This window comes from Dermacentor andersoni, chromosome 1 (assembly GCF_023375885.2).
Source record: "Dermacentor andersoni chromosome 1, qqDerAnde1_hic_scaffold, whole genome shotgun sequence".
Classification (NCBI taxonomy): Eukaryota; Metazoa; Arthropoda; class Arachnida; order Ixodida; family Ixodidae; genus Dermacentor; species Dermacentor andersoni.
In genome coordinates, this window is record NC_092814.1 from 61,425,950 (window position 1) to 61,439,782 (window position 13,833).

A 13,833-nucleotide genomic window follows, 5' to 3' on the forward strand; every position below is an offset into this window, starting at 1 on the left:
TCCTGCACCAGAGAAAATTTTACAACTTTTTTTAAAATTTAAGGCAGCACAAGAAAAACTAGACAGACAGACACAAAGTGGCTGAAGTAGGCTACGAATGCTAATCGCATTAAAAGGGTGACAAGATGAGATATAGAATCTCAGTTCTTCTGTGCTGAACTGACCAGATATAACAGTATGTACCAACTTGCCAAACTGTCTACCCTCTTCAGCAGGCATGTTTAAAACAAAAGCTTCAGTTTCATAATGGAATCTAGTCCCAAAACACACATGTCAAAGCTTATACACATCCAAGACAAATTCCAACTGCTTTTATTAATAGAACCTACTAAGCTTCTCTCTCAGTTCTGGTATGGAATTGGGGCATCGACCACCAGTTTTCTTATCTTTCTTTATGCAGAAAAATTGGAGGAATGCACTACCAGTTTGATAAGTAGAGACCCGATATTAGGCAAATGCCTATTTGTTTTTACACGCCGGAGACCCACCCTTTTGTTGTATGAGCATAAATTATTGTTTAAATGGTGGTTTAGTACCCACTTTATAGCATCTATTTCTGTTTTTTTGTGCCTATATATACATATTTTTACTTTTAGCACTTGAAAATGCTTTTTTGGGGCACTCTTCTTGTTTTGGAAGCACATTCAGTTCTTCTCAAAGACTTGGCAGCATTGGCATACATTGTTGCTAATGGCAACACACCTGTCAATGTGACCTAGCAAATAAGCGCTCGCATTGTCAACATTCGCCAAGCTTTTCAGGGCCTCTCACCATCTGCCTGACACTTGTTAGCAATGCCAGAGAAACAGATTATAAAATGTATTTCTCTTGAGCAATGGACTCCATGTTGTGCATTGCTGGCTGGGATTTAGGAGAGCAATTAAGGCACAGAATCTTGAGAAAGGTGTGTATAGTAGGCTGCAGATTGGGAAGAATGTTGACTTATAACACATTGGGCTACATATGTGTTAAGTGGAAGCATGCAAAGCTCCACTGGAAGTACTGTCAATTGTAGTTATGCAGTTTGCTTTTTGGAGCGCAGCTCTTAGGCGCCTCTTCCTGCGGTGAGTGTCGGCATTCCGCATGTAACTGGGCGAATGCGGCGTGCAGCAGGGGGATGAAAAAATAAGAGGCGCGAGGTAGAAAGTGGAAAGGGGGTGTAGCGGAACCATGAGGCGGAAGGCGGAGAAGGGTATGGCGAAAGCGTGAGAAGAAAAACGTAGTGCAGCGACGGTTGCTACGAGATGGCGCCAGAGTAGCACGCATCATCTGGGAGGTTTGTCGGCGGCAGCTTCTGTGAATTGCACCCACGCATAACCCATGCACTGGCACCCCGCAGTGGCTCTCGCGATCTCCAGATTAGCGAAGCAGTGGCGCTACGCTTTGCTCCATTTGCAACGAGCTGCACAAGATCAATTGTCGACGCCAGCCAATACATTGCGAAATGAAAACATGTATACAGCAGTATTCAAATTTTGCATTAAGGAGTATCGTAATAGTTGGTGAATTTTTTCGGTACGTCTGGTCCTTTTGTGGGTTTACAGACAAACCAGCCAATGATGGCTCGTCTAAACTCTGCAATAGAGGAGTAATAAACTCAGCTCCTCACTCTGCTCTCCCTCACTCTTTCTATTTAAATAGGTGTATGTGAGGAGATACATGCTCATGTGCTCCAATGTGTGAGAAAAAGATAAACATTTAGCAAAGAATAAAGCCATAGCTATATACAAAAAGTGCTAAAGGAAGAGTTATTGTGAACAGTTCACAAGTTGTGACACAGCTACCACGTCATAACACAAGTTTAGTGCATCCCATGTGTGTGGCAGCAGCTGCTGAAGATTGTGGAAAGGCATGCAGCCTATCATAGACAAAAAACATGGATTTTTTTCCGCTAAAAGAAATTTCTGAGGTTCTTGAAGGTGAGCTATCAAGAATCCGAGAGTGTGTACAAACATACGGAAATAAAAAACACCCCATTCACCTCTGTTAACATTGAGCACTCTTTTTCAGCCTACAAGCTCCTTCCAAGTGAAAAAAGGCACAATCTCAAACCCCAACACCTAGAGACAACAAAGATTTGTGAACATGCACTATTCAACACTTTTCTTACTGGAACATTTGTTGACTTCAATCCATTAGACACAGAGTTAAGCTTCTATGATTAACCATTTAGCAGATTTCCTGGCGTATTTCGTGTTTTTTCTGCTTGCTTTACTTAATGTACCATTGATAAGCAGGAAAGTGTTGGCTATTAAATGTACACTATCTACTCATAGTGTCAGAACAAATGTATTAAGCGTGCTGGCAGCAGTATGTGGATTGACAAAAAAGCGGCCACTCATGCACCGCAAAGCCCTGTCAAGTGATGGCTCGCGCAGTATCATTGCTGCCCTTCAGACCTCACAAGTGAACGCTATGCAAGTTTTCGACCCCAAAAATAGAGCTATCACAAATTCAATACATAAAGGGGTCATTTGCGAACAGGTTATATAACCTATTTCGAACCATGTCATGCCTAGAATTAGGTATTTAAGTGCATGATTTAGGCGCCCAAAGTCAACATTTTTAGTGCCTAAACATAGCATCTTGCGATAAGTATGGCAAGATATAGAAACAAAAATACAAGCACAACACCCTTACAACCACAATGAAAAAGTGCCAAATGGTAGAAGTAAAGGCTTTCAAGTACATGGTGTATGGCAAGCAAGGAATTGCTAGAGCAGTCTACAAGTTTTAAAAAAATTCTTTTAAACTTGAATAAAGGCGCTGCATATTACACACGACCACAAAAGCACAGGCATAAAATAGCAGTAGCCTGCAATATTATGATGACTGAAGTCTCAACATGTTTTCTTCTCTAGAGCTTACTTAGCTTAATTGATCAACAGAAATTAGCAATGTGTTGTTGCAGTGGCATGCATATAAAAAGCTGTGCAAATGCTTAGTTGGCACATGCCAAGAACATTGTGAAAGACCCATAAGCATCTCCAAATTCAAACTTCAGCTGACGGAGCCTTCATAAAGATCACTCAAGTTAGCAGAATTTTTCATGAAAGCTGTTAGAAACGTTGAGAAGGCTCGTTGCTGGCTGCACCAGAGCCTGACTGCTTTACCAAGGTTCATTGCAACTGGCATTTAATTTAGGATGCAACCACTCTCCTTAGAGCATTCACCATTATGTATGCAAGACGTGCTCATTACAGTGTAATAGGGTTCGAAACAAAGTAAGACCACCAGGTCAGAAAAGAGTGTGAAGAGGGCTCACTTCACTTTGTTTCATGTCCTATTACATCGAAATAAGTATGAACCATCCCAGCAACAAGTGGTGAAGCCATGCTCTGTGCCTGGAGAGTTTCACATCAATATGTCTTCACATCTGCCTGTGGCAATCATATTTTAAAACTGCCAGCAGGACGCAAGCTTAGGCAAGTTCTCAACAGCTGATGCTGCCACATGCCAAGATAGAGATGAACCCAAAGGGGACAAGATGGATATGCACTGAAACTCTCTTAACAGCTGATGCTGTAAAAGGAGGAACATGTTCCCCATTCTCCTTAACACACTTATCCCTCAAGGTGGTTTTTGCAGTGATGCAAGTGGAATCCAGCACCAACGATAAAGAATTAAGCCTGCTCTCGCTGCACCAATTCTAGCAGCTACTTACTGGAAAAAGCTCTTATTTCTATTATTTCATAAAGTGAAATGACAGATTGACAAATAAAATTTTGGGCCCACCATTCATCAAAGCCTTCACTCCTGTCACACAACAGTGATAGTCATTTGTGTGTATTTCCTTTCACTGCTGCTGCATACTCAGTACTTTCCTGTCGGGAACTCCCTGCACATCTAAGTGTCCTGTAACATTCTTGACAGGAAAGTGGTAGGTGCACAGTGTTAAGAAAATAAAATGCAGACATGATTGATGTTGGTTGTTACTATGATTGATGTTGGTTGTTACTGACGTGTGACAAAAATTTTACACTAAAGGCTGCACAGTAATGGCACCTACAGGGCAAATTTTGCTTTCCCAAAACTTGCCTGTTCTTGATGCCCTTATGGCCAGTCACGGCACGATCAATAGTAAACGGGTCGCTATATGCAGCCAGGCAGCCTGTATGAGCAATCACGTGTCAGCACACATAATGAAACAAGGCTCCTCAGTTGCCATGCTACAGCGCATATGTCACAGGAGGGTAAATGAGCTGCCTACTTTGGAGAGAATTAGGGGTGTGGGTGGAGGAATCGAATTAAGATGCATGAGTATTTACAAGGGGAATCTGAACAGCCAGAAAGGAAATCCAGGCACCTAAATACTCTGCAGACTGCATATGGGCTATGTATTTAAGACCCCTAGCTGAGGCCATGTTCTGGACATATCACTTTTGGGAATATCACTGGATGCTTATTGGCTAAGCCTGTGGGCAGAACGCTCATCGCACCAGACATAATTTCATGCAAAAATGAAAGTATCCCTGAAAGCTATCAACAAAGAATATAGCCCCAGCTACAGAGCTTTAATACAGTGAGGAAACCGTTCATCCTCAGTGTGTAGTTCCTTGGTGCACCAGGAACTTTAAGGTGCAAAAACAGGCTTTAAGCCACAATACACTGCAACTACTGTGGTCATGCATGCAGTTGCCTGCATATTCTCTTAAAAAACTGCATGTGCATGACCTAGAATGTCTATTAACAAATGTGTGTCACCACTTATTGTTAATTGACATTCCACGACATGTACATACAGTTTTTTAATACAGCATGCTTGAGTATTTGCTTGCAAGTTGGGGTGTGCAAGTAGCAATCTTCTAATAGTGCCAGAAGAGCATCAAATTGAATATCGAATAATTTTCTAATAGTTTTTGAATGAGGAACACTTATTTTCACAATAAAAACTATATTCACATTCTAGTATTCATTAACATTAGCAAGTTTCTATCATTACATTGTATGTTAAAGTGCTTATTACTAAAAGCAAACACATAGCATTAGAGTTTGTTCGCATGCACAGGCCTCTTCAGAGAGCACAGATGGGTGTACAGCCTGTAAAATGAATAAAGGGAAAATCAGACATCCACCCGTTCGTAGCAATTGCTACAAAGGAAACCCATACGGGTTCCTCGAAAGGAAAGCCTCAAAGTTGAAGAAAAATTCGTCCTGGTCCGGGACTCGAACCCAGGACCACCGCCTTTCCGGGGCAGCCGCTCTACCATCTGAGCTAACCAGGCGGCTAGCAGATGGCAGAGCGAAGTCGAATTTGTCGACAACACGAAGCAAAGGCAAGTGTTTGACGTAGTAGTTCTGCAGAAACCCGCAAGGTGGAGAGAAGTAATGAATAACGGGAAAATCAGACATCCACCTGTTCGTAGCAATTGCTACAAAGGAAACCCATACGGGTTCCTCGAAAGGAAAGCCTCAAAGTTGAAGAAAAATTCGTCCTGGTCCGGGACTCAACCCGGGACCACCGCCTTTCCGGGGCAGCCGCTCTACCATCTGAGCTAACCAGGCGGCTAGCAGATGGCAGAGCGAAGTCGAATTTGTCGGCAACACGAAGCAAAGGCAAGTGTTTGACGTAGTAGTTCTGCGGAAACCCGCAAGGTGGAGAGAAGTAATGAATAAAGGGAAAATCAGACATCCACCCGTTCGTAGCAATTGCTACAAAGGAAACCCATACGGGTTCCTCGAAAGGAAAGCCTCAAAGTTGAAGAAAAATTCGTCCTGGTCCGGGACTCGAACCCGGGACCACCGCCTTTCCGGGGCAGCCGCTCTACCATCTGAGCTAACCAGGCGGCTAGCAGATGGCAGAGCGAAGTCGAATTTGTCGACAACACGAAGCGAAGGCAAGTGTTTGACGTAGTAGTTCTGCGGAAACCCGCAAGGTGGAGAGAAGTAATGAATAAAGGGAAAATCAGACATCCACCCGTTCGTAGCAATTGCTACAAAGGAAACCCATACGGGTTCCTTGAAAGGAAAGCCTCAAAGTTGAAGAAAAATTCGTCCTGGTCCGGGACTCGAACCCGGGACGACCGCCTTTCCGGGGCAGCCGCTCTACCATCTGAGCTAACCAGGCGACTAGCAGAACTACTACGTCAAGCCTGTAAAATGTCGCTTCCTGAGCAACATAGCTTGCTTTACTATATAATTCCTCATCAAAGTTAAACACTCGGCAGATATGCCTGGTTGGGGACAATTGTATTAAAGAGATGGAAAACTCCAACCAAAATTTATTTTAAAAACCCAATGTTTCGGAGCCCGACCGGCTCCTTCTTCAGGGGTGAGATGGCATGAGGCATAGCAGTGCTTATATACATTTTTGCCATTTTGACAGGCATGCAGACACTTTTTCTATACCTTGCGTCTTCCGGATGTGCCAAGATTCTGAAAGGAGCCGCCTCCGGTAGCTTTTTCTCTCTCCAAGACGACAGCACCGACGGGGCTAATTTGATGATCAAAAAGCTCGCAATGTTCTGCCACAGCACTGCATTCTTTGTTTAGAGAATGCAGTGCTATACCAACAAAAGTTATGAGATATACAAAATGTATTGATGTCTAATAGGCACTATCTCCGAAAAAATCAAAATTTTTCATCGAATAGGTATTCCACTACAAAAAGTTAAGTGCAAGCATTACAGTTTAGCTTGCTGGGCAGCGGCCACCGATGTTCGGAGGTGGCTAGCGTGGTCGTCGCTCTCAGGTCAAACTCTGACGAAAAGGCGGCATCTTCAGGCTCGCTGCTGCTCAATCCATTGATAAAATCAGCCGCAGACACAGCGGAATCACAAGATCTGCGAACTTTCGAGGCGCCATTTTTGCTTTCTACTTTGACGATCACGAAACATACAAAAAGCACTCAAACATTAACACCTGGCAGGGAAAAAGTGAAGTGCTTAGAAAACAAAAATATAGTTCTCCTCCTTAATGTCCTTTATGGCGTAGAGTGTCCGTGAGCGGTGCAGAAGGTCTCGAAAATGGCATTCTAAACCATCGTTAGCAGGCTAACGATGTCCAATGGGTGCAGTACGGAAAGAGTTAACAAACACGAAAAGCTTGGAAGCAGGATGTAACAATTGCCTACATGGCTGTCTCGGCTTTCCAAAGGGGTCATCTTGCACAGGAACAATAGCTGAATCCCACTGTCCATGTTGTGATCTGTTATGAGTAAAGGAAGCAACCAACATACATAACAGACGTGGTTCAAAACAAGGATCACTTCTTGAGTGGCCATGAAAACACAAATTTAGGATTTTAGCAAGCCCTTGGCAAAGTTTGACTGACTGTCACAACGCAGGCACCACAGGTGATTCCACTACAGATCCTTCTGTGGATGCCATCTCCTCTCCAAATTTGGAACTGCATCCCTGAAATAGACTCCAAGAAGAATATACTTCAAACAGCTGAGACAGCACTGCCCAACATGAACATGAAGTACCCTACCACAAGGCATATATCTAATGATGGCTCCTCCAAACAGCATAGTTGTTCCTGTACATGGTCTCTTCATTCATTCGACAGGTCAGATGTTTTCATGACGTTAGAGAGAACAATGTCACCAAGGTTGGCCAAGCTATATGCAATGAAACAGGCAATCAAATACATGTTATGGCTTCAACATGAATAGAAAATTTTCACACTCAAAAATAGCACTGCAACGCCTTCGCCTTAAAAAGCACAAGATCAAACAATTACATTTTCACCTATCAGATAGCCGACCTACACAACTTGGCATCTCACATTGGAAATGTAACATTTCAGCAGCTTCGAGGACGCTACAGTATTACAGTTAATGAGAAGGCAAATGAAGCAGCTCACAAGTGTCATGATCGCATAAGATTTATAAAAGTGTTCTTCACTAAGAGTGAGGCTTCAGCTTTGGCAAAGCATAAAATGGAACAGAAGCCTTCACTTTTAAGTAATTATTAAATTTTTACATATACTTCGACTTGAAACTCGTATCAAGGCTACCGCAGTGTCTATCATGGTCATTGGAGGCCCTATATTACCAGTTTAGACTCATCTTTGCATACACGAACAGTCTTCTTTTTTGCACTGGCCAGACTACAAGTGCACGTTGAAACAACTGTGGCACTGTGGAGTCTCTCGAGCACATCTTGCTTGAGTACGCAACTTGCAAAGACAACTAAAATCAATATCAGCTGAACATGGAAAAGCTCTACTAAGAGCCCTTGACTTTGAAGTTGATGCTGGGTCCCTGGCCTTGCTAATCAAAATAGCGCAAAGCCCTCAACTTCTTGTTTTAATACAACAAATCAATGGGTTTGTTCTACAAACTGTGACCCATCTAGGCACACACTCGTAATTGCACAGCTCTCTATTACCTTGCCTGCATTTATTCATGACAACGAAATTCCACAACCATTCTGCACGGCACGGCATTACATATTATGTACTCAACCTCGATTTAACTCGTGCCATGTGGGCAAGAATAAAGGAAAGCTGACAGCATTTCCTACTATATTCATTTTTTGCAAGCTGAAGGAGCAAGCTGAGAGGAGCAGAGTGTCAAACTCTTCACCTTGCCAGGGAATTTTATGGATATGTAGTATAACTGTATACGATACCAATGTCTTCATAAGACAGGGAAGAGCCTGTTGGCTTTCCATGGTGCATATTCTTCTTGGCCACTATATGCACCCACCCATGGGAGTGGGGTTAATGGCAAGTAAGCTATTTGGACAGGTAAGGGAAACCCCTTTCCTAATATTTTTTTCAACCGACTTGTTCGCTGGGCAAGCCGTTTCCTCAGTTTCCAAGCCTGCTGATCTGGGCCGTTTGTGTGTGTGGCACATGACCACAGCACACTCGTTGTTGAATTACTGGGGTACCTCCTATTCATGCTGGCGTGATATGCAATGGAACTGTTTCTTCAAGTGCACAGGGATGAGGGGCAGGTGCACCTTGCTTTTTCGGGCAAAGGTTCTCCTGAAATCTTAATATGTCACTGACTATACTCAAAACACAGGTTTCAATCATGTTAACAGAGAGGCAAGAGGAAGCCCTATTAATTAGCACAACTTAAAGTTGACTGAAACAATGTTTAATACAAAGCAGGGCACCATCTCTGGGGCACTTGTAAATTTTAAGGCCACGCACGAAGTGTATACACAGCGACTATGATACAACCTGTACTTGGCCATAGGAGGCACCTCCAACTTCACTGCAACATAACTTTATTGCAGAATGGCACCAACCCTTATGATGATGTGTAGCAAAAAGCCCAAAGCACTGCAGTGCTGCCTACTTAATTGGCATACTAGACAACATGCCCATGACAATATGGCACTGAGAACATGATCAATGGATAGACATTGGTTAAGCAGACTGCAAATTAAATTCAGGGGTCTCACATGCCAAAACTTAAAAAAAAAAAAAAATCTGATTATGAGGCATGCTATAGAGGAGGACCCTAAATTAATTTTGTCCACCTGGGGTTCTTTACGTGTACTTAAATCTAAGTACACAAGCATTTTTGCATTTTTCTCTCACTGAAATATGGCTGCTACAGCCACGATCATACCCTTGACGTCAAGCTCAGCAGCACAACGCCATAGCCGTTGGGCTGTCGCAGCACGTTAAGCAGATTGCAATAACTATTCTTACCTTGGTAAGCCAGAGAGAGAAAGCTCAGCAATAACAGGTAGCAGTGCAACCGCTGGAAGTTCTGGCACCAACTCGCAACGACATCATGAATTTTGACAGCATAACTCATGCCCAGTTAAAAGTCAGTCTAGTTTTGAAAACTTTTCTTATACCAAAAAAGCCAAATATAAGAAAATACCTAGAAATATTACATGACACCGACATATCAGTGCAAAATTCAAGGAAGGGAAATGTAGCCTTTTTTTACTCCAGTAATAATCAACCTTCTTCTGCCAAATGAATGAAGATGCAAGTGACGGAATACTTTACCAGTATAAACTCATCATTTCTCTTTGTGCCCCTTCAAGTGATTCCCAACTACTAGCCATGTAAACATGTATGAACATAAAACAGTATATTTATATCAATGCATTTACTTCTTGGTACTCTCTGCATAGGAGGGAACATACTATTCTGAGGTCAGCTTTAAGCTTGCCCACATGTTTTTTTATTTCATTTCACAGCAGTTAGCAAAGTATACAGTAGACTCCCTTTAAGACGAACTCGAAGGGACCATGAAAATTTGCTCATCTTATCAGAGGAATATAATTGGCAACATGACCAGGTGCATCCAGATATCTTACTTCAAAATGGTAAATGAAGCAGACTTACAATGGGGGGGAAAAATGACATAAAAAGCATTTATTTAGCTGAAAATAGAAAACTGTCTTCAAGTGGTACTCTTGCTTTGTTTCATCCAGACCGTGATGGATGTTTGGCGTTTCTGTGCAAATCGGCGAGCAACCACAAACAATGCCATCTCATCTAATGACCTTAAAAATTCTTCTGTGCCTTATTACCGCTGGAAAAAGTTCACTAGGGAGTTCAAGCAGGCATCTGCTGTCTCACAAGTCATCGGTGCAGGTTCCAAGCTAGCGTAAGTATGCAGCAGCACGCTGAGCGTGCGGCAAAGCAACGCAACCTAGAGGAAAGTCTAAGTGACATTGAGCGAAGTGGGGAAGGAGAAACGAGGTGAAGCATCGCGGAGGAGGAAGGTAGGCGGAGGCACACTGGGTTGACCTCCTCTGGTAGTTGCTGCAGGTTTTGTTTGCGATATGGACGTACCAGGTTCGTCTCGTGATAACATCATCTTTGCGTGCTGTATGCTGTGTATCATCATCCTTGTATCATCATCCTTGCGTGCTGTATGCTGCGTCACACGCTGTGTAAGCGTGTGACGGCGAGCAGATGATGGCAGTTCAATCTCTCATGCGCAAAGGCAGGAAAAGGGGGTGGGGAGGCGCACAATCTTCCGTCATGTGCGTGGCACCGGGGAGGGGAGGGAGGGGGTGTTGTACTTTGGTCGCATGGGCTTCATCTTGAAAGCAATCTGCTTTTGGGGCACAGTTTAGGTGGGCCGATACCTCATAGCTTTGTGTGTGTTGTGTTCTCGTTGCTCAGTTTTGGCTGAAGCAATAGACAGCGTGAAGGTAACTTCGCTTGCTGCTGCTGCCACGATTCCTCATGCCAGCATTTTGACAGCAAGCATCCGCGGTCATCGAGTGTGATGTGTTCATGTTTGCCTGTGGGTGCTGACAGCATGCTTGTCAATTTAGTTAGTAAGCGAATGAAAGAGGCGTTCTACTGCAGCAGCTGCTGTGTAGGGCGTGGCTGCGCGAGCCCTGTCTTGAACACGATCTGCAATGCGGACAGTCCAGGCGCATCGAGGGCCAATAGTTTCGTGTGCGCTATAGCACCCATACGCTCGCGCGTCACCCGTGTTCATGAAGTGAAGTTTCACTGTCACTGTCTAGATGTGCTGCACCCCCAGGCGCAGCACATCGAGGTATCCTAGCCTGCAGTATCAGTAGCAGTGGCGGTTCATCTTGAGCAGATTTTTTTGCCATCGAGTCAATGGAAAACCAAACAAATGTTCCCATGTTGTTTATTATATGCGAGAATTCGGCTTAACCGAGTTCGTCTTAACGAGAATTCACTGTATAGTGCTCACTCGGAGCTCTCAATAGTAGCCTTTACAGCCATGTGAACCTGCAAGTTTGCAATGGAGAGATGTCGTTTCCATATTTTCCAGTCATCAAGCCCTTTGTCATGGGTCACCTGTAAATCGTTCTTTTCATAATAACCAAAAACACCGCTCCACCATCATGACTGTGAAATATATGGTAACTAGTGCTGGGCAAGTGATTAAACTTCAGATTAATTAATTAATGCATTAAGCAGAATTAATATATTTGATAATAATTAATATAGTGAGGCGACATGAGCAAAATCAGGCAAACGTCGACCCTGATGTCCCCGCTTTACTTTAACAGCAACGAAGGGAACCACATAGCCAGTGTTTCAACTAACAGAGCATCTGCATGCATGTCGCTCAGGAGTTGGAATAAAAGCCAATTGTGTGCTGCATTTTAAGTCAGTGGGACAAGTGGTCAAGTGTATAGTCTAACATGATTTTGTCAGAGTAAGCTTAATATGCTTGATGCATGTATGCTAAAGGTGACACTGACATGTATGTCAGTGTCACCAACGTGACACAAAACTCTGTTCAAATAGTAAGGTTTTTTTTTCTTTTTGTTTATGTACAAGTTTACAAAGCTTATGTACAAGGTTTATGTACAAAAATTATAAGTTCAATGTTTTTGCTTACTAGATAAATGTTTTTGCTCACTAGATCTGATTAAGTTAAAAGGCTTCAACCAAACATGTTAGAATTGTTGATGAATTTTAGTCTTAATGGCAAGTAATAAAATGGACTACATGGGTTTCTTAATGAGACTGCATGATGTGAACCTAAGGCCAAAAGCGTTTTGTGCATTCTGCGTAAGCGAAATGGAGTTACTGCTGCCGCAAATCATACCTTTTTTCACACTGCACTTGGCAGCAGAACACTATATCCACTGAACCACCAGTTTATGCACCACCAGTTTATGTTCATTCATGATAGAATGTGACAATTCGTTACCCTTTCCCTTTGCTTACAGTTCCAGGATGCCTCACTTCTGGCTGGTTCACACATCTGCGAGGCTTGAACATAATGAGTGAATGCATCAAGGCTGTAGTTTCAACTGAAGACTTGTACTGCATGCATGATGTCAAATTGTGGAATATGTAGAAGTACCTTTCATGAGAATCTGGTATTTGTATCCCAATCAAAATCAATTAGTATTTAGCAACAACAAATGTAAGGCCAGAAATAAATGTGGCCATCTGTGGTGTGCCCCACAGAGTTGCTAACGAGTATACAAGGTAAACATCACAGAGCCATAAACGAACGGAGTGCACTGCCTTGCTTACTATATACCATGCAGCATGTAAATTTCAATCATGCAAACCAGCCTTAGGAATAGAAAACGACAGCGTACTTATTAAATTTTACTTTTATTTCTCTATTGAGAATCGCAGGCTACTAATTACGCCTTTAAAATTGAACTAATAATCACTTACAGGGGCAGACACTGTGGAACTATGTTTTCTAGTCAGCAGCCAAAACAGCTCTTCGGTCTCTTCCCGCCTCCAAGTAAAATTCGGCTCCACTTGTGATATGACAAGGAGGTATCATCGCGGCAGCCACATTTCTGTCTTCCACGTTAAGAAAATTGAATGTTGAGCATGCGATGGCCGTAGGATGCATTTCGACGGCGATTTTCTTTTTTTTAAGGTGTTGTACCACCTTCATGTCTAACGTTTCACCGCTGTCACCAAGGCCTATAACCAAAACGTCAAGCTTCGGTTCAAGCAAGGTGAACAACGAGAATGATTCTTCAATGATGTCGTACGAAGACTTCACTCGCCACTGCAGGACACTTCTCGGGAAAAGAGCGATCGGACCAACAACAAACAAGCCGTTGTTTAGGCGGAACCCAGCGGTTGAATACGAGTCCACAAGTAACATGTCAATCCTCTCTTTGTTGAGTACAGAAACCGTCGTCTTTCCGTCGCCTTCATATGATGACCAGCGGACATGCAGACGAGGCTTCAACGCCTTGTTGAGAAGAGTCCTGCTCCTAGCCAACATGTTAATCTTCTACGCAGTCACAAGCTAATGAGGTCAAAATGTAATACAGAACTTCGTTTACGGTGCCCCACGCTTCAGGCCACGAATGAGTGCATTAGACTGTATTTGTACACATGCATAGGCACATGGCACATTTTGGGTCGTGTTTCGGGCACTGCACATCCCTGCATCCTACAAGTCAGATCCTCCTGCAAGAAACGTCA

At 43.1% G+C, this 13,833-nt stretch overlaps 1 protein-coding gene across 1 annotated transcript; it reads right to left on the minus strand.

The window, feature by feature from the left end:
* Window positions 1–12,974: 12,974 nt before the first annotated feature.
* LOC126544114 (NADH dehydrogenase [ubiquinone] 1 alpha subcomplex assembly factor 3) lies at window positions 12,975–13,818 on the minus strand. The gene has a single exon (XM_050191336.3). It carries the CDS (start codon window positions 13,628–13,630, stop codon window positions 13,088–13,090), a length of 543 nt encoding a protein of 180 aa, XP_050047293.1. The 5' UTR covers window positions 13,631–13,818; the 3' UTR covers window positions 12,975–13,087.
* Window positions 13,819–13,833: the final 15 nt, after the last annotated feature.